The sequence below is a fragment of the Esox lucius genome, chromosome 3 (genome assembly GCF_011004845.1).
Source record: "Esox lucius isolate fEsoLuc1 chromosome 3, fEsoLuc1.pri, whole genome shotgun sequence".
In the NCBI taxonomy this organism is placed as follows: Eukaryota; Metazoa; Chordata; class Actinopteri; order Esociformes; family Esocidae; genus Esox; species Esox lucius.
This window is the reverse complement of record NC_047571.1, coordinates 6,078,717-6,099,446: the sequence shown is the minus strand read 5'-3', so window position 1 is coordinate 6,099,446 and position 20,730 is coordinate 6,078,717. Positions and strand designations below refer to the sequence as shown.

General features: G+C 43.9%; 1 protein-coding gene across 1 annotated transcript; it reads left to right on the top strand.

The window, feature by feature from the left end:
• The first annotated feature begins 233 nt into the window (after window positions 1–233).
• On the top strand, window positions 234–19,053 carry LOC105009441 (cytochrome P450 7B1). Its single transcript, XM_013132119.4, has 6 exons — window positions 234–422; window positions 14,456–14,592; window positions 14,695–15,294; window positions 15,528–15,734; window positions 17,813–17,991; window positions 18,415–19,053. The coding sequence occupies exons 1-6, from the start codon at window positions 346–348 to the stop codon at window positions 18,706–18,708; spliced, it is 1,494 nt and encodes a 497-aa protein (XP_012987573.2). The 5' UTR covers window positions 234–345; the 3' UTR covers window positions 18,709–19,053.
• Window positions 19,054–20,730: the final 1,677 nt, after the last annotated feature.

Genomic DNA, 20,730 nt, shown 5'->3' with positions numbered 1-20,730 from the left:
GTTTACTATTATAGTTTTTTAAAATGTCATCTCGTTTTGGGTAAAGTTTCTGTAATTACAAATTATTATAATTGTATTCTGACCCCAACCATGCATTCGCTCAACAAACTCCCGTTTGTGTTATGTTGACTGTATCACAGACATACGCAACACATTCATTTCTCAATGTTATTAATTTACAAGTGACTAACTAAAGATAACAAAATTGGATTAGCTATATAGTCATGTGACCAAAGACGTTTCTGCTTGTTTGAGAGTGGTTGACTTGGACTTACCCTACAGCTATTGATATACCATTTTCCAAATATTTCTCCATTGTGGAACTTCTGATAATCTACAAAGGAAATGTTGGAGTTTATTTTACCATTGTTTCTAGGCTTTTTGGCGCTCTACTTACTCAGCATGCGGTTCAGAAGAACAAGGCAAGTGGCTGAATTCAGTTGATGTTGTTTGTGTGAAGTTTGTTGGTTCTTGCAAACAAGGAATTTAAGTAATTCAAGTAGGCGAATTGGACCGTCCCGGATAAAGCACTGTTTCACAGTCTCAACACAGGATATATTGTACAATTTGAGCCTGCTTTGGCTAAAGATTTGTAAAATTATCAACGAAATTACCGTAGCCTACTTATCGGATGTAGTATAGCATGCTGGCAGGCAGATGCTACATAGAAATCGAATTTCTGGATTTGGTCCCTAGTCTCACTGTAAGAGCTTGGCGCTTGAAACGTACTATTCTGGGTTCGATTCCCATGTGCACGAAAATGTAGCATATATATGTTTACTACTGAACGTCGCTGTATAAGCGCGTCTACAGTACTTCATGTTGTTACATTGTGAAGTTTTACAACCAGTAGGTTGCATGTACCGATAGCCTATAACACAATGTGAGACAATTCATGGTGCAAAGACTACGGTCGTTTTTTTACTGCACACTTTTTAGAGGGTAATTGTGTAAGCTACACTGTAGTGTTTCGACAATGACTACGTCCAAAATATCACAGTAATGCAACAAATTAACGTTTACTGCTGTTTCAGAGCTGCTTAGCGTATTTACCCATAGCGGACTTGTCCTGAACATGTTTGTAGTTTGTTTAAACTGAACAGTTTGTAAAATGTTGTGTAAAGGTTCTTGTAATCATTGAGGAAATCTGTACTGGCCAGGTAGCTAGTCTCTCTCTGTTCCTCTTACTCACTCGCAAATACACACGTCTACCAGAGTCCAGGTCAAAACCCCTCAGGCTGGGGTGTTGTGTAAAAGCACTTGACAACTGCTGATGTAAAAAGTGCTTTATAAAATAAATTTGATTTAATTGACATATTTCTCTCCTGCTCCCAAAAGCACAAAACAGAATTGATGAAACACCAGAAAAATATGAATGTTTTAATTATGTATATCTGAGAATTACATTGATTAGATATAGGGTAAGATGGAGTAACTAGCCCCCCCTAAGAACATTGTCTACTTGCGGACACAAACATGTAAATGTTGGGGGAAAAAGGTATGTGCATGATTAGGTTTAGGCAAATAAAATATAAGGGAACCAAATGGATGCAATTTATACTTTTTTAGATGTTTGATGAAACTGGGGTAATGAGGACAGCTGGACAGGGCCATAGAAGGGCATCAACCCAGTAGCAGGACTGGTATCTGCTCCTTTGTGCAAGAAGGAACAGGGGGAGCACTGCCAGAGCCCTACAAAATTACCTCCTGTGGGCTACAGGTGTGCATGTTTCTGACCAAACTGTGTGACACGGCCCAGCACCGTGCAGCTTGATTGGCATTGGAATACCAGAATTGGTAGGTCCGCCATTGGTGCCCCATTCTCAGATGAAAGCAGGTTCATACTAAGCACGTAACAGAGATGAAAGAATCTGGGGACGCCATGGTGAACGTTATGGTGCCTGCAACATCATCGAGCACGACCAGTTTGGTCGTGGGCAGTGATGGTCTGGGGAGGCATATCCTTGGAGGGTCACACAGACCTCAACATACTAGCCAACAGTATCCTGACTGCTGTTAGGTACCAGGATGAAATCATCAGACCCATCGTCATACCTTACGCTGATGCAGTGGGCCCTGGGTTCCTCCTGGTGCATGACAATGCCCGGCCTCATGTGGCCAGAGTGTGTAGGCAGTTCCTGGATGACGAAGGCATTGATGCCATTGACTGGCCTCATGTTCCCCTGACCTGAATCTAATTGAGAACCCCTGGGATGTTATGTATTGGTGCATCTGACACCACCAAGTAGCGCCACAGACTGTCCAGGAGTTCACTGATGCCCTGATCCAGGTCTGGGGGAAGATACCCAAGGACACCATCTGCTGTCTCATCAGGAGCATGCCCAGATGTTTTCTGGAGTGCATGCAGGCACGTTGGGGCCATACACAGTACTGAGTCAAATTATGATTTGCCTTGATTTAACTTGGAACAAGTTGGAACAGCCTGTGATTTAAATTGTTTACTTTGATTTTCGATTTTTGAATCCAGCCCTCAATCGGTTGGTGGTTTTCGCTTCAATTGACCATTGTTACGTCATTTTGTTCTCAATGAGTTACACAATGTAGAGTAATGATTTTGATCTTTAATAAATTTCGTTCATTGAGACCCGTTCTGTGATTTAAGTGTTCCTTTAATATTTTTGAGCAGTGTAAATTTGACTGACTGATCTCTATATCTAGCTTGGTAGCGCTACTAAACAACCTGTTTTGTGAACTAAAGACAAATATGTTTCAGGATGTGGTTTATTCAATAAGCCATGTAAAAAAAGTGCAAATCCATATCAGAAAGTAGTTCTGGTTATAGGGGATGGTGCTGGACAATTGGGTACAGACATGCGGTCTTTGCTGACACTGCTCTGCCTTTCCTCTATAGCACTTAGGTGATACATGATGCCTATGCCATTGGACTTTGCTCTTCTATCGGGTTAAGTGAAAATATGTTTACGTTCGTTCAGCAAGAGTTTCTTTTCTATCGAATCTTGCAAAAGCAAAGCCTAAAATTAGAGGATGTGCAGCTGGCTGGCTGGCTGATCCCCGTTATTTATGCCAAGTGGACGATTGCCAAATGTGGATGCAGTCTGATATTAGTCTTGCATTAACAGTAGCCATTCAAAGATTTTGGAAGTAGCCACCTGGCTTGAGAGACTACGCTTAATTGTTTGACATTACGCTTTGATTTCTTTTTTACTATTTCTTTACATAGAGGCATTCCGTGCTCAGTCAATATTTTCTCTTTGGTTTTACGCAATATTGGTACCTTGTCATTGTGATTTTGTTTTAGATTTACAAATAAATAAATTATACATTATGTCTATAACACAGTGTGGAGAAAGTGAAGGGGTTTGGATACTCTCTGAAGGCGCTATAGATTGTGCCCTGCTTTTGAGTTGGGCCTAAATGGTTCTGGTCAAAAGTAGTGCACTACATAGAGACTAGAGGGCCATTTGGGATGCAAGCACTGTTCAGTGTGAGAAGTAGGTCAACTACAAACGGGAGCACTAAAAGCATTTCTGTCTCAATTGTCTGCAATGGTCCGGCCAACTCCCAGGGGACTGCTCACTGAGGATCCGACTTGGCGGGTTCAAACATTGTTTGAAATCTTTTTAATGCTTGAGCATTTGCTTTAGAGTCTAGATATCTGGCAGTGCCAGATGGTGTTTTACAGTTTTTGGGACTATTCTATTTGTTCCATTTGGCCTAATAAGCTCACTCCAGATCATATGAAGCATTTAAAATGATTGGAAGTGGTACTCAAACACACATCTACTAAGGAGCGAGATCATCCCTAGCGCAGTACCTTTCTGCAGATGATCTTAGGAAAGAGGATCATGATCTGGATTGCATAAGTCTGCCCTTTTCTCATTGCACCATAAGGATAGGTTGCAACTTGCTAGAACAGGTCCTCCTGCGTTAAGGTAAATGGGATTCAGCATTCTTTACATTCTCCCTTTTTTATTGAATGTGAAATGGAAGATTAGACAGGTCTAATTGATAAACACTCATTGCTGCAGTGTAAACATCTGTTTGTTTATTGTTATTGACGCATGGGGCCTTTATTCGGATGCTATCCTATCCAAGTGTGCTCACTGCTGGCAGACACTATCAGACTCCCTGATTGCTTCTGACAAGTTGCTGGCAGGCAGGCAGCAGTGTGGACTAGGTGGGGGCACAAGTGTAACAAGCAAGCTTGGACTGAGACTTGTCAGCTTGAGGGCTCACAAATAGCAGCTAGTCTCTCATGACCGTCTTCTCTCTCACACTAGCAGGAGGAAGAGAATCCTGTCCTTGGACGGATATGAGCACACACGTGTTACGTTAGCACTGACCTCACGTGGATTAGTATTGCTTGGTTGTTGTTGCACATTAGGTAGGCAAGGTAGACTACTCTGCACTGCACCATGTCAGCTTCAGATAGGGTATCTTCCTTACATAAGATATGATGCACGTTGTTTGCAAAAACGAGTTCACACTACAGAAGTTGAATGTCACCATCTCTTTTAACAATTGGCTTATCTTGTGTTTTCTATCTCATAATCCATTTGTTGTGTACTCCACCATACAATGTTGTCTCACGTATATCAGTAGCATGTTCTGTTGAGCCAGGCATTGTGTGTCTGTGAGCTGAATAAGGCAGGAGAGGATGTGGATAGAAGCCCCCTGGGCAAGCTACTGTACGTTGGTGTACGCACCCTGTGGTTATAGCCTATATAACGACATGTCTCACCAGCTCAAACTCCAACTTGTGAAATTAACCCTGATTGCGAAATGTATGTCCTGAAGCTTAACATTTTGTTCATACAATAATACTTTATTGTTCTGAATCTGCTCTGTTATTATAACAGTACACCACTTCCAGACCATCGTTCTTAAACAATTGAGACAGGATGTTCTTTGCCTAGTGTTTGATTAGGGTAAATCATTTCCAGTGCGGATTGCATGTGTGTGCGAGAGCACGTGCATGTTGGTGGCTGTAATGTGTGTTGAAGGCCCAGCGTGTATGTGTGTTAAGTGTTGCTGACAGGATCAAAAGTGCCCCTGCATTTCTTTAGACCAATCCTAATGCATGGATGATTTTGTACTATACCCGCCGACACCACAGTTATTAATAGCCCATAGATCAAGACATTCCTTGGCCTAGGGACAGAAGCATATTTTTGTTGCCTCCATTTCTAATAGCTTTGAGCTGCAACTCTAAATCAAAAGCTGGTCGAATGTTGTTGATTTGGAAAAGAAAAAGAAAAAAGTACAAATAAAAACTGAGATTAGAACATTAAAGGGAACAACACAAAAACAGACAGAACTGTTTGAAAAATCACAATCCAACAGTACAGTGTTTCCAGATGTCTGTGAATGTCCATCTGATGAACCGAGACACATAATAACAATAGTTTATAGATACTGTTTTTTTTTTTTTTTTTTTACCTATTTATGCTTTGGTCACCCAAATATGAGTATGTAATCAACATGATTTGGGAATTAGTTGACAGGATATGACTCACGGAGCCTTTATTGAAATGTCCCATGCATAGCTAACACTTATTATGACCCCCCCCCCCAAAAAAAACCCTATGATTTCCTGGAATCGATGAGCAATGACATTGCTTTGCAGGAATATCATGTTGCCTTCTTTTTACTTATTTCATCTGTCTTCATTTAAGATTGAGGTTTTTAAGCTATTTGAGTTGGGTCCAGGCCCTGAAGGGTTGGGTTCTGTGGGAACATTTCTTTGTTCAGTATAGCTTGCTGAGCTGTAGCAGCTTCGTGTTTTACTTTAACTGAAATATTTTAGGTGCGTATATTTGTTGATTTATATATTGTGATGTGAAGTACAACAGTTTCCAAAAAAGTTGAGATGCTGTTTAAAATTGAAATATAAAAAGAATGAAATGATTTGCAAATTATTTAAACCCTATATTCAATAGAAAATAGTACAAAGACAAATGTTGAAAAATATATGCCCACAACACGTTTGAAAAAAGCTGGGACAGTGTCAACTAGAACCTGGTTGAGCATCTCACAACTAATTAAGTTAACTGGCAACAGGTCAGTAACATGATTGGGTATTAAAAGATAATTTCAGAGAGGATGGGCCTGTCAAAAGTGGAGATGGGGAGGGGTTCACCTCTCTGTGAAAGACTGTATGGGCAAATAGTGCATCAATTTAAGAAAAATGTTTCTCAAGGTAAAATTGCAAAGAGTTTCGGGATCTCATTATCTACGGTACATACTAGGGGTGTAACGATTCATTTTAACCTCGATTCGTATGACGATTCATGGTTGTCGATACGATTCAAGGCCGATAATGGTTCATTTAGAACGATACGATCCGAAACGATTCAGTGACTTGAAATCGATTCAGTATCTTTTCAGCCAAAAATTCAACCCGTTTGACTGAAATAAATACCTGGATACTGGACAGTGCAGGTGAAGTTTCCTAGATTCCTGTTGTTTCTTGTAAGGGAATCAGGTATCAATTAATTATGGATATAAACAAACAAGTAAACAACAATTAATGGCAAATGCATTCACATTTTATTTGAATAAAGTGCAACCAACACTTTAGGTTGAATTAACAGGAAGTTAAAATGTTCTGCTCTCATTTTCAATATTCAATAAATTTTCAATAAAAGTACAGTAAGTGCAACCAACATTTCAACAGTAGGTTTACCTGCTACTTGTGCTTTTGTTTTTCAACATAAAAATACTACTATATTACTATCAAAAATAAAGTGCAACCAACATCTCTTCAGGTTGAATTAACAGTAGGTTTACCTGCTACCTTTGCTGTTGTTTTTCAACATAGAAATAATACAAATACAGTACTAATATCAAAAATAAAGTGCAACCAACATCTCTTCAGGTTGAATTAACAGTAGGTTTACCTGCTACTTTTGCTGTTGTTTTTCAACATAGAAATAATACAAATACAGTATTAATATCAAAATGAAGTGCAACCAACACTTTCCACACACTGGACCGCAATGGTGGCTTGATAATCTCTCGCTCGTCGGCTTTTCTTCTGCCATCTGCCATGCTGTTTTGTTCATAGACATAATAAAGAATAGACGCCGCATCGACTTCTACTGTCTACTGGCGCTGACGAGCCGTGGGACCGCCATCTTGGACCGGTCAGCTGCTCCACTCAATGTAATCTGTTTTGGCAGGTGAAACGACCTGTCAGCGCATTTAATTAATCATACCTCAGTGAATACCTTACTGATTTTCACGCGGGTTTTTTTGCTGCAAAGGTCATACATGTAGCTATGATACAGGACACATGGTTCGACGTATTTTAATATTCATAGTTTTATATTTATCAAAACTGTGAACATAATCCCCAAAAAGGGAGAAAAACAGGAACATTTCCAGTTTGACTATCATTCTGATTGAAACACCTAATGTGTAAATAGTGGCAGTAAAGTCAGAAATGTATATTTCTCTCTCTCATTTCACAGCCCCCATCCCAACATACTCACATGGGTCCCAGTCTAAAATAGCAGGATGAAATGAAAAGTGACTGTTTTTATTTAAACTACACATTTACTTTGTTGAAACTCCCTTGAAAAGTCTGCAAACTTAATTAATGTAGCAATTTTCAAAACACAGTTACAAGTGCTTTTCAGACCCCAGAGGGAAAGGAATCAGGGCTAAGACAATAACAAGGACATAATGTAAAGATAAACTTCATTATACACAAGCTCACAAACTTAGTGTAAGGTAAAGGAGACCAACATTTGGATTCCTGGAGACACACACCATGAGGCTAGAGTTCATGAAACACAAACAAACCGAGGTATTTACAGACCCAACAACACTTACAGCAGTATTCACATAAAATGTGACAGACCACTGTTTTCAGGCAGTTTTAAGCCATTGCTTTCAGATTCAGTGTTAATCTTGTCAGAATGATGACAGATATGACATAAAGATACTATGTGTGATGAGTAAGGTTAAAGTACAGATAAAGCTTAGAATTAGTTTTGGGATGCTGGAATTTAGGATTAAAGTCTTGAATTGTCGTGGAACCACACACATGCACACGCTCTAAAACCCCTGATAGAGGACAGTTCTTCCTCGTGCTCCCTTTCTGCAGTTCAAGAGAGGTGAGTTTGGTAATGTGGTGCAGCCTTATTTTGAGAAACACAGACACAACCAATGACAACAAGTCAGAATGATGGTTGTCGATGCCAAACTGAGTCTCCTCAATGTGTTCCCCAAGCAGAAAAACATCCTCCGTTCCAATCTCCTCCCGGACGATGTCTGTGACTGTCGACACCTTAGGAGCTGGCATTGGTGAAGCTTGGCGGATCACCCTCTCTGCAGCATTTAGCACCTTATTAAAATAATAATTAAAAAAAATACATTATAATTTATATAGTGCTTTACACAGGTGAGACACCACACCGAACCATCAGGCGGCGGAAGATGGCCTGGAAGTGCCGATGGATTGTTATTCCAGCCTCCTTATATGGAAAACAGGCACACAATACATACATTACTCACAAGACATAAAGATATTCATTAGGTATATTTTCAAAATTGTAATTAAAAGAACACCAACCCTACCCGACGCTCTGATTGAATTAAATAGGAGCTCCAAGTGATCTTGGCTGAACCTGTAGGTGAGCACATACCGCTGAACTAAATAATAAGCTTGTTTGAAAACCATTCTACTATCAGATTTTCTGTTGCCTTTATTTTAAGTGGGGTGGGTATGAGACATGAGAGGTAACTTACTTGTGTTAGGGTGAATTACACGTGAATAATACACAGTGTTGGGCAAGTTACTTGGAAATTGCAGAGAGCTAAGCTATTAGTTACTCTGTCATGAATAAAGCTTCACTACACAAAAGCTACCACCCAGTCAAATGTAGCAAGCTAAGTAACACAAAACACAAAAAAATATATATATATAAAAAAAAAGTTACACAAACACAGCAGTAGGCTAGTTCATTACATAGGAAGCTACTTTAAGTTGTGCTAATTTCACATGACAAGAAAAGACGCTTGTGTGGCCAAGCTACTTGGTAAATAAAGGAGTTACTACTACTGAAAAAAGTTACTTGATTCTGAAAATAGTGAAGCTACCACCAAAATACTAAGTTACTAGCTAAGCTAGTACTGCACAACAATGATAATACCGTCTTTTATTTATACCATACCATCTTCTTCCGCTTATCCGGGGCCGGGTCGCGGGGGCAGCAGTCTAAGCAGGGATGCCCAGACTTCCCTCTCCCCAGACACTTCCTCCAGCTCTTCCGGGGGGACACCGAGGCGTTCCCAGGCCAGCCGGGAGACATAGTCCCTCCAGCGTGTCCTAGGTCTTCCCCGGGGTCTCCTCCCGGTGGGACGGGACCGGAACACATTCCCAGGAAGGCGTTCCGGAGGCATCCGAAACAGATGCCCAAGCCACCTCAGCTGACTCCTCTCGATGTGGAGGAGCAGCGGGTCTACTCTGAGCTCCTCCCGGGTGACCAAGCTTCTCACCCTATCTCTAAGGGATCGCCCAGCCACCCTACGGAGAAAGCTCATTTCGGCCGCCTGTATCCGGGATCTTGTCCTTTCGGTCATGACCCAAAGCTCATGACCATAGGTGAGAGTAGGAACGTAGATTGACCGGTAAATCGAGAGCTTTGCCTTGCGGCTCAGCTCTTTCTTCACCACGACAGACCGATACATCAACCGCATTACTGCAGAAGCTGCACCGATCCGTCTGTCAATCTCCCGTTCCTTCCTTCCCTCACTCGTGAACAGGACCCCTAGATACTTAAACTCCTCCACTTGAGGCAGGCACTCTCCACCAACCTGAAGTGGGCAAGCCACCCTTTTCCGACTGAGGACCATGGCCTCGGATTTGGAGGTACTGATTTTCATCCCCACCGCTTCACACTCGGCTGCAAACCGTCCAAGTGCATGCTGAAGGTCCTGGCTTGAAGGGGCCAACACGACAACATCATCCGCAAAGAGCAGAGACGAAATCGTGTGGTCCCCAAACCTGACACCCTCCGGCCCCTGGCTGCGCCTAGAAATTCTGTCCATAAAAATTACGAACAGAACCGGTGACAAACATCCAGAGACTTGAGGTACTCAGGGCGGATCTCATCCACCCCCGGTGCCTTGCCACCGAGGAGTTTCTTAACCACCTCTGTGACTTCAGCCCGGGTGATGGACGAGTCCACCTCTGAGCCCTCCTCCTCTGCTTCCTCAATGGAAGACTTGACGGCGGGATTGAGGAGATCCTCGAAGTACTCCTTCCACCGCCCGACGACATCCCCAGTTGAGGTCAACAGCTGTCCACCTCTACTGTAAACAGCGTTGGTAAGGCACTGTTTCCCTCTCCTGAGGCGCTGGATGGTTTGCCAGAATCTCTTCGAGGCCAGCCGATAGTCCTTCTCCATGGCCTCAGCGAACTCCTCCCAGGCCCGAGTTTTTGCCTCCACAACCACCCGGGCTGCAGTCCGCTTGGCCTGTCGGTACCTGTCAGCTGCCTCAGGAGTCCCACAAGCCAACCAGGCCTGATAGGACTCCTTCTTCAGCTTGACGGCATCCCTTACTTCTAGTGTCCACCACCGGGTTCGGGGATTGCCGCCTCGACAGGCACCGGAGACCTTACGGCCACAGCTCCGAGCGGCCACTTCAACAATGGCGGTGGAGAACATGGTCCACTCGGACTCAATATCTCCAGCCTCCCTCGGGATCCAGTCGAAGCTCTGCCGGAGGTGGGAGTTAAAGATCTCTCTGACAGGAGACTCTGCCAGACGTTCCCAGCAGACCCTTACAGTACGCTTGGGCCTGCCGAGTCTGTCCAGCTTCCTCCCCCGCCATCGGATCCAACTCACAACCAGGTGGTGATCAGTTGACAGCTCCGCCCCTCTCTTCACCCGAGTGTCCAAGACATACGGCCGCAGGTCAGATGAAACGACAACAAAGTAGATCATCGACCTGCGGCCTAGGGTGTCTTGGTGCCACGTGCACTGATGGACACCCTTATGCTTGAACATGGTGTTAGTTATGGACAAACTGTGACTAGCACAGAAGTCCAAGAACTGAACACCGCTCGGGTTCAGATCAGGGGGGCCGTTCCTCCCAATCACGCCCCTCCAGGTGTCACTGTCGTTGCCCACGTGGGCGTTGAAGTCCCCCAGTAGAACGATAGAGTCCCCAGTTGGAGCACTTTCCAGCACCCCTCCCAGAGACTCCAAGAAGGTCGGGTACTCTGCACTGCCGTTCGGCCCGTAGGCACAAACAACAGTGAGAGACCTATCCCCGACCCGTAGGCGCAGGTAAACGACCCTCTCGTTCACCGGGGTAAACTCCAACACATGGCGGCAGAGCTGGGGAGCTATAAGCAAACCCACACCAGCCCGCCGCCTCTCACCATGGGCAACTCCAGAGTGGTGAAGAGTCCATCCTCTCTCAAGGAGTGTGGTTCCGGAGCCCAAGCCGTGCGTAGAGGTGATCCCGACTACCTCTAGTCGGAACCTCTCAACCTCACACACGATCTCAGGCTCCTTCCCCGCCAGCGAGGTGACGTTCCACGTCCCTAGAGCTAGTTTCCGTGTCCAGGGATCGGGTTGTCTAGGCCCCCGCCTTCGACTGCCGCCCGATCCTCTCTGCACCGGCCCCTTATGGTCCCTCCTGTGGGTGGTGAGCCCACGGGAGGGCGGCCCCATGTTGATCGTTCGGGCTGGGCCCGGCCGGGCCCCATGGGGAAAGGCCCGGCCACCAGGCGCTCGCGGACGAGCCCCAACCCCGGGCCTGGCTCCAGGGTGGGGCCCCGGCTGCGCCATGCCGGGCGACGTCACAGGGCATAAAATATTTTTCATCATTAAGGGGTTTTTGAACCGCTCTTAGTCTGACCCGTCGCCTAGGACCTGTTTGCCTTGGGAGACCCTACCAGGGGCATATAGCCCCAGACAACATAGCTCCTAGGGTCACTCGGGTACTCAAACCCCTCCACCACGTTAAGGTGGCAGTTCAAGGATTTATAGTTTTATAGTTCAAGGTGGCAGTTCTTTTATTTATATGAATATATAATTAGCTGGCCAATGTTATACCAGTAATATTTGCTTTATTTCTACAATAGCATTCTTGAGTCAGTGTTATAGAATATGACTTATCAGGTCTCAGTTCGCTGGGTGAACACCGGCTGGTGCAGTAAACATAGGCTAGCTAGCTGGATACGATTTCAGTACAGTAATATCAAAGATCCTTGCTCCTTCTCAACTCTCTGGTAATATTCTAGTCACAAAATACAACCAATAATACGGTAATGTTAAATCTTACTTGTGAAAAGTAATCCGCCGAGCCCTGCTTTCGATGGTCCGCCGATATGAGCAGGAGTATGCTCCATAGTGCTCTGGCATCGTTGCTTCTGCTGCTACGCAAATAGGAGTATGACCGGTCAAACATGGCGGCCGTATTTCTCGCGCCCCAGCAGCCAATGCGGCGTCTACTCTTTATTATGTCTATGGTTTTGTTGTCTTTGCGCTGCTGCTGGCCCGGCGTGATGACGTCACGGATAGGCAGACTGAATCGAGTAACGTTTATCGCCTTTATCATTAAAAGTGCTAAGAAAATATATATCGCCCGGAAGGCCAACTTGCTAAGCACAGATCGATGTAGTTGGATCATAGGAATATAAATCGATACATCGATGTAGTAGATGGATCGTTACACCCCTAGTACATACTATCATTAAAAGATTCCGAGAATTTTGAGAAATCGCTGTACGCAAGGGACAAGGCCAGAGCAACATATACTGCCATCCAGACAATGTCTTTTTCAATGATTGCCTTGCTTATTTCAGCAAGACAATGCCAAACCACCTTCTGCACGTATTAGAACTGCATGGCTCTGTAGTAAAAGAGTCCGGGTACTAGACTGGCCTGCCTGCAGTCCGGACCTGTCACTCATTGAAAACATTTGGCGCATTATGAAATGAAAATTACGACAAAGGACACCACGAACTGTTGAGCAGCTGATATCCTACATCAAGCAAGAATGGGAAACCTTTCACTTTTAAAACTACAACAGCTGGTTTCCTCATTTCCCAAACACAAAGTATTGTTAAAATAAGAGGTGATGCAACACTGGTAAACATGCCCCTGTCCCAACTTTTTTGAAATGTGTTGCTGGTATAAGATAAAAAATGGGCAGATAACATTATATTATAAACAGTAACATTTTATATGCTGTCTTTGTACCATTTTCAAATTAAATACAGGGATTAAATGATTTGCACATCATTGCATTCTGTTTTTATTTACATTTTTCGCAGCATCCCAACTTTTTTGGAAATGGTGTTGTATGGTTAGTAACGTGTTATTTTGCCTCTATATTAGCGCCCTTTGGATTTGTGTTAATACTAGGAGTTAAAAGCTTTAATGCTGGTGTGGCCAGTGCTCTGTTCTTCTCCGTGGGTGCTGTGGTTACTAGGTCCGTCACAGTCAATCAAATGTTTGTGGTGGTGGCCGTGAGTTTCGGATGGTCATGTTGTCTGTCAGCCAGGAGTGGGCTTCTGACAGCCGGGCGGCATTTGCTGCCAGGGTCCGGGGAGTACCCACTAATTCCTCAGGACCTGCTGGCTGACTCCAGTAATATAGCAACTCTGCCCGGAGAGAGGAAACTTTCACTAAATCCCTCCTAACCTGAGGGACAAAGGAAATGTCATGTTCTACAATATATAGAAAAGGAATGCAATATGCTTTCTTTTTCCTCATTGTTATGACTCTACAGACTGTGAACGGCTGTCAAAGGACTGTGAGAAGTTGCTATCGTACAGTATAATAATGATTCTAACACATTAGGCACATAAAACCAACGTTATTACACATCCAAAGTGTTTTCAAATTGTTGCTATTAATGGAAGTCCAAGAATGCATTTTTATGTGCTGCTCAAGAGCATGATAGTGTCTGATGTAGAATAAACATTCTTCTGTTAATGTTGTAGCCCTATCATGCTCCACCCCTTTGGGACATGTTGTTTATTGAAAGTCTAGCTTTTGGTTGAATAACAGTACAAATTGTTTGTGTTACAGTATTGAGCTTTTATATCCTGCAGGGGACAGTATGTGAGACTGTACAGTCAGATACACTATGATATGGACTGGAATGCTTCTGTTTTCCTGTTGTCTTGTGAATGTTATGTTGGAAACAATTATCAAGAAAGGGAGTTGATCACTTTGTGTAAATGGTAACCTGTTTGCTGAAGAATAGAGATAAAAATAACAATACTGTACCTGTATAAATTGTAGGATAAGGTCACCATCACAGTTCAGTACATTTTGTCTATGTGCAACTGGGTGGTCCATCAGACTAAGCCATTGCCTCTGACGAACATGTGCTGCGGTGGCACAGGTTTGAATCCTGCTTTATCTGTGCGGTATACTTATGCATCTATTTCTATCCAATATTGCCTAATGTAAAATAAGAAATATGTATCATTTTTATTTAGGAGAGATGGGGAGCCTCCCCTAATAAAGGGCTGGATTCCATTCCTTGGGAAAGCTTTGGAGTTTGCAAAGAATGCACATGGATTTCTTGCATCATATAAGAAGAAGCATGGGGATGTATTTACTGTGCTGATTGCTGGTGGGTAATGTATAGTGGTGAGGCTGTCTCACAGTGTGTCTCAAATTAACAATGTGCTTTGGGTCCACTGAAATGTAATCTCATCCTGATATTTCCCTTTAGGTAAATACATTACGTTTATAATGAACCCGTTGCTTTATCCATACGTCATCAAACATGGTAAACAGCTGGACTTCCATGAGTTTTCTGACCAAGTAGCCCCTATGACTTTTGGCTACCCCCCTGTTAGGAGTGGGAAGTTCCCTGGAATGTGCGAACACATTCAGAAGTCTTTCCGTCTTCTGCAGGGTGAGAACCTTGATCGTTTGACCGAGAGCATGATGGGAAATCTTATGCTTGTGTTCCAACAAGATTACTTGAGTGGGGGGAGCCAGTGGAGGACTGAAAGTATGTACCAGTTTTGCAATTCGGTCATGTTTGAAGCCACTTTCCTGACCATGTATGGCAAGCCTGCCCACACCAACAGGCACAGTGGAATGGTGACCCTCCGAGAGGATTTAGTCAAATTCGACAACATGTTCCCCCTCCTCATCGCCAGGATTCCCATCTTTTTCCTGCGAGGAACCAAGGCCATCCGGGATAAACTGATCAACTACTTCCACCCCAAAAAAATGTCTAGCTGGTCCAACACCTCTGGGTTCATAAAGGAACGAGCTGCACTCTTTGAACAGTATGACTGCTTGGGAGACATCGATAAAGCCGGTAAACAATATAATATGGCAGCTGGCCTTATTTATACATTTCCATCCTATTCTGGTAACACTTTACCCTAATTTGTCCATGTAACTACACAGTTATACAAGTATTGACATGAAGAGGCCTTTTCCTTTTTGAGTGAATTTGTACATCCAAACCATAACTTTACTGAGATCAGACATTCCAAACATCTGTTGTTACACTGCTCTAATTCATGTGTTTTTGTCCACCTGTTCCAGCTCATCATTTTGCAATACTATGGGCGTCTGTAGGCAACACAGTCCCAGCTACCTTCTGGGCCATGTATTACCTGGTGATCCACCCCGAGGCTCTTGCAGTGGTGCGTGAGGAGATCCACAGTGTCCTGCGGGTTTCAGGAATAGAGGCAGACCTCAACAAAGATATTTTCTTGACCCGAGAACAGCTGGACCGCCTTCTGTATTTGGGTAGGATTGTTTGGATTGTGTGATTAGATAAGCATTGTGGTGTTTTACTGTTAGTCCTCATCACCTTGAACTAAAACAAACAACATGGCTGCCATAATACATTGCGAAATTTCCCTCAGCAAGTTTTGTTTTCTCTCTGATTCTTTTAAATGGCTCAGACCCAAGCAGTGACAAGGTTCAGTTTAGTCAGTGATAGTGTGGCTTTGAGAATGCCTTCCAATACTTTGTATGCGCGCACACACACACACACCTAAATAAATGAGTGGAGGAACATAACACATGCAAATGCTTCCATACAGGTGTACTGCATGATACAACTAAGTAATTAACATTCTGTCATGCTCTGTGGTATGTATAAATATGCTGAGCAAGCCCAGTTGACCTAGATATTGTATCAAGTTGGGAAGTGTAAAGGATCTACAAGACTTTGAAATAGGGTTCATTATTGGGTTTCTTCCAATCTGACGATGTCCCCATCCACAGAGCACAAGGGGTCACTGAATGTTTTGATGACTGAAAATTATATGAATCATTACCTATGGTATTCGCAGTTACCAGATCTCAACCCAAACACCTATGGGAGATTTTGGACCTATTTGTTAGACAGTACTGTCCACTACCATCATCAAAACACCAGAGACTGGTAACATCTATGCCAAGGCAGCTCATGGTGACCCAGCACCTTATTGATATACTTTTTGTTTGATTTTCCTTTTGTCACCCGTCTGTACATGATTTAATTCCATTACTCTGACCTATTTTTATGAACCCCCACCCCCTGTGAAGCTCAACATCTCTTTTCTTATGTTGGCCCTCAAAGCTTAATCTCCACAAACCAGATTTCCAGTAGAAACTTGCATCCACCTTACCATGGTGCTTGCCTATGGAGCGACAACCCTAACCACATCCTGACCCAAGCTCTTTGTTCTGCCACCTCTGACCTCTTGACCATCCCACCCCTACAGGGTGGAAGCTCTTGCTAAGTCCACTCAGAGGTTTTCTCCTCCGGCACCCCAGTTTTGGAACAAGATCATCCTTGAAGCTAGGACAGTGAAGTTTGTGGCCATTTTCTCCAAACTCCAAAATATAAATTATATCTCAATTATTCCACAATGCCCACCTCCCCCCACTGTTGTGTGTATATTTTATATATAATATTTATTAATTTGATAGCATTAACTTTGCTGCTAGCTAGTTCATTGTGTAAAGTGTACCGACTGGGTTGTGTGGTGCACCATCTAGCTTAAGAGTTATGCTGTATAAGTAAGTTGCAACGAAGCGTCTGCTTAATGGCCATATTGTAAATTTTTATCACAAACCCTGTAGCACGGTGGCAGGTGCTCTGTGTGGCTCATTGTGTATGATTCAGGGCAAATCCTCCTGTCCCCAGTCCTCAACAGACCAGGGTCTATGATTGTAGTAATGAAGCCACTCCAAACGGATCCCTCCAGCCCTGTCACGTTAGATCACGCTGCCAACGCCGCTGTGCTGGTTATAGCCTCATCCCTTCTGACAACTGCTTGCTCAGGGACAAATGCCACTGGTGTAGGCTGGCACCCCCCTACACACACACACACACACACACACACACACACTATGGACTGTTTCATCTCCTCAGGGGAAGACGGTAGAATATCTGTTTCACATCTGTTTGTTCTTATAAATGACGAGAGTGTTGAATCATTTCCTTTCTACGTTTTCTATTCGTCTTTCAATTCCCCACAGGGATTTTCCTAGGGTTATTAAGAATTTGTGGTTTTGTGTAGACTGCTACGTACAGTATGTGTGGGCTAATGATTAAGCTCACGCTGTAGAGATTTTGTAAGAGCAGTTCCTATTGCTAAATAGTGTAACAAACCATCACGTCATACAAACCTTTCCTTCTTCGTGGGTATGTAATGAGTCAACTTTGGCAACAGTGGTTACTACAGAGTCTTCTAGGAGGATGCTTTCTATATGTTATTCCTTTCCATTTGTAGAGTGCCACTTTTAACCACAGACTTATGAACCTCAGTCAAATATGAAATGGGAACGTGGCGACACAGTTGAGTAGTCACTGGCCTGCATTCTTTTCACAGAGAGCTCCATCAACGAGAGTCTGCGGCTGTCTTCAGCTTCCATGAACATCCGTGTGGCCCAAGAGGATTTCAGCTTGCGGCTGGAGAGAGAGCGCTCCATCAAAGTCAGGAAAGGAGATATCATCTCCCTGTATCCCCAGAGCATGCACATGGACCCTGAGATCTACGAGAACCCAGAGGTAAAGAACACTGCTCTTTCAGATTCTGTGGGCGTTCTAGAAGGGCTCCGGGCTTTCTTCTCTCGCCTTAACTGTGTCCAGTTTAGTCTGGGGGTTTGGTTGTTCTGCTGTTCTTTCTCCCTCCACCTCCCACACTACCTGCTGTGTGTGTGTGTGTGTGTGTGTGTGTGTGTTTGTCCCCAGGTTAGATTAATGAAGTGCATGTATGGACTGTGAGTGATTGAATCCACCCACTGGCCTTGAGAAGGTTACAACATGCATGCTAATGTAATCAGGATGTGATGTGTGCTAACCTTGCCATGATCTGTGACTGAGAAGTTTTCGGGGAAAATACAATGAACAGGAAGTAAGATAATTTACTATGAAAGAGAAATTAGGGGAAGATAAAATCCTTACATCCGTATTTATCCCCCCATTCAACAGGTTTACAAGTTTGACCGATACATTGAAGATGGAAAGGAAAAAACAGACTTCTATAAGGACGGGCAAAGGCTGAAATACTACCGGATGCCATTCGGCTCTGGCTCCACAAAATGCCCAGGAAGATACTTTGCCATGAATGAGATAAAGCAGTTCCTGTCGCTGTTACTTCTTTACTTTGATATGGAGGTGGTGGAGGGGCAGACAGCATGCACCCAGGACCCCAGCCGTGCTGGCCTGGGCATCCTACTCCCAGCCACAGACGTGAAGATCCGCTACAGATTGCGTCGGGAGTAGGAGGAAGACGTCTATGTAGACATGAACAATGGAGGGCTGAGCCCAGTGCAGCTCATGTTATTCTTCCTGTTACCTCCTATCGGTTCTGTCCCAAAAATCAGTCTTACTTGCATGCCACTTGCGACCTACTTGGCCCACAGAGCTCTGGTCAAATGTACTGATATTCATTATGCAGAAAAGGATGCCATTTGGGACGCACACATTTTGGTTTACACAATTTTCCTTATACTGATACTGGATAGGTATTGACTGAAAAGGAAATGTGCGGCTACTTTTTTTTATATATACAGCTCCGTAAAAAATTAAGAGACCACTGCACCTTTTTCGTTCCTTTCCAAAAAAGTTGAAAATGAAGGTTTTGAGTGAGGAACAGAAGGGTTAAAATTAAGAGACCACTGTAAATTTAAACGCTTCTGTTCTGTTCTGCAACACTTGTTTTTGCCCCCATTTATCATGAGCTGAACTCAAAGATCTATGTACACAAAATGCCTATTTCTCTCAAATATTGTTCACAAATCTGACTAAAGCTGTGGTAGTGAGCACTTCTCCTTTGCCGAGATAATCCATCCACCTCACAGGTGTGGCATATCAAGATGCTGATCAGACAGCATAATTATTGCACAGGTGTGCCTTAGGCTGGCCACAATAAAAGGCCACTCTAAAATGTGCAGTTCCATCACCCAGCACAATGCCACAGATGTCGCAAGTTTTGAGGGAGCGTGCAATTGGCATGCTGACTGCAGGAATGTCCACCAGAGCTGTTGTCCGTGGATTGAATGTTCATTTTTCTACCATAAGCCAGTTATCTCAGCAAAGGATAATTGCTCACTAACACAGATTTAGAAAGATTTTTTAACAATAATTTTGTTCAGTGTATATACACATACTGCTCAAAAGAATTAAGGGAACACATAATCATCACAGTATAACACCAAGTCAGTTAACCTTGAACTTCAGGAATATCAATCTGTCCAGTTAGGAAGCATAAATGATTGTGAATCAATGTCCCCTGTTTTAGTGCAAATGAAAGTGACTAGTGACTGGAGAGGCAACAGCAATTCAACCTCCAAAAAGGGAATGGTTTTACAGGGGGTGGCCACATTTAATTGTTCTCTCCTTATCCTTCCTGACTGATTATTCTCTGGTTTGGTATTTTACTGGTGTCCTTGTCATTACGGGTACCGCGAGGCGGTACCTGCAGCCCATTCAGGTTGCACAGGTAGTCCAGCTCCTCCAGGATGGCACATCCATATGTGCTATCGCAAGAAGGTTTGCTGTGTCTCCCAGTACAGTCTCTGGAGGAGATACCAGGAGATGGGCTGTTACATGAGGAGAGCTGGACAAGGCTGTAGAAGGGCATCAACCCAGCAGCAGGACTGGTATCTGCTCCTTTGTGCAGTGAGGAACAAGAGGAGCACTGACAGAGCCCTACCAAATGAACTCCATCGGGCTGTAGGTGTGCATGTTTCTGACCAAACTGTCAGAAACAGACTCCATGAGGGGGCATGACGGCCTGACATCCACTAGTGGGACCTGTGCTCACAGCCCAGCCCTGTGCATCTCGATTGGCATTCGTCAGAGAACACCAGAATTGGCAGGTCTACCATTGGTACCACCAGATGAGAGCAGGTTCATACTGGGCACATGTGACAGATGTGAAAGAATCTGGAGACGCCGTCGTGAACGTTATGCTGCCTGCAACATCATCCAGCATGACTGGTTTGGCGGTGTTTCTGTGATGGTCTAGGGCGGCATATTCTTGGAGGGTCACACAGACCTCCATGTGCTAGCTAACGGTACCCTGACTGCTGTTAGGTACCAGGATGAAATCCTCAGACCCATCTTCAGACATTACGCTGGTGCAGTGGGCCCTGGGTTCCTCACATTCCCCAGGCCTGAATCCAATTGAGAATTTGTATCGTGCATCCGACGCTGTCAAGTAGCATCACAGACTGTGCAGGAGCTCCCAGGTCTAGGAGGAAATCCCCCAGGACACCATCCGCCGTCTCATCAGGAGCATGC

What these genes read in the sequence shown, in the direction of transcription:
- LOC105009441 (XM_013132119.4), top strand. Translation starts at nt 346, where the DNA reads ATGTTGGAGTTTATTTTACCATTGTTTCTAGGCTTTTTGGCGCTCTAC. An exon ending in ATGCGGTTCAGAAGAACAAG is followed by an intron (nt 423 to 14,455) that starts GCAAGTGGCTGA and finishes ATTTTTATTTAG; the next exon opens with GAGAGATGGGGAGCCTCCCC. An exon ending in GGGAGACATCGATAAAGCCG is followed by an intron (nt 15,295 to 15,527) that starts GTAAACAATATA and finishes CACCTGTTCCAG; the next exon opens with CTCATCATTTTGCAATACTA.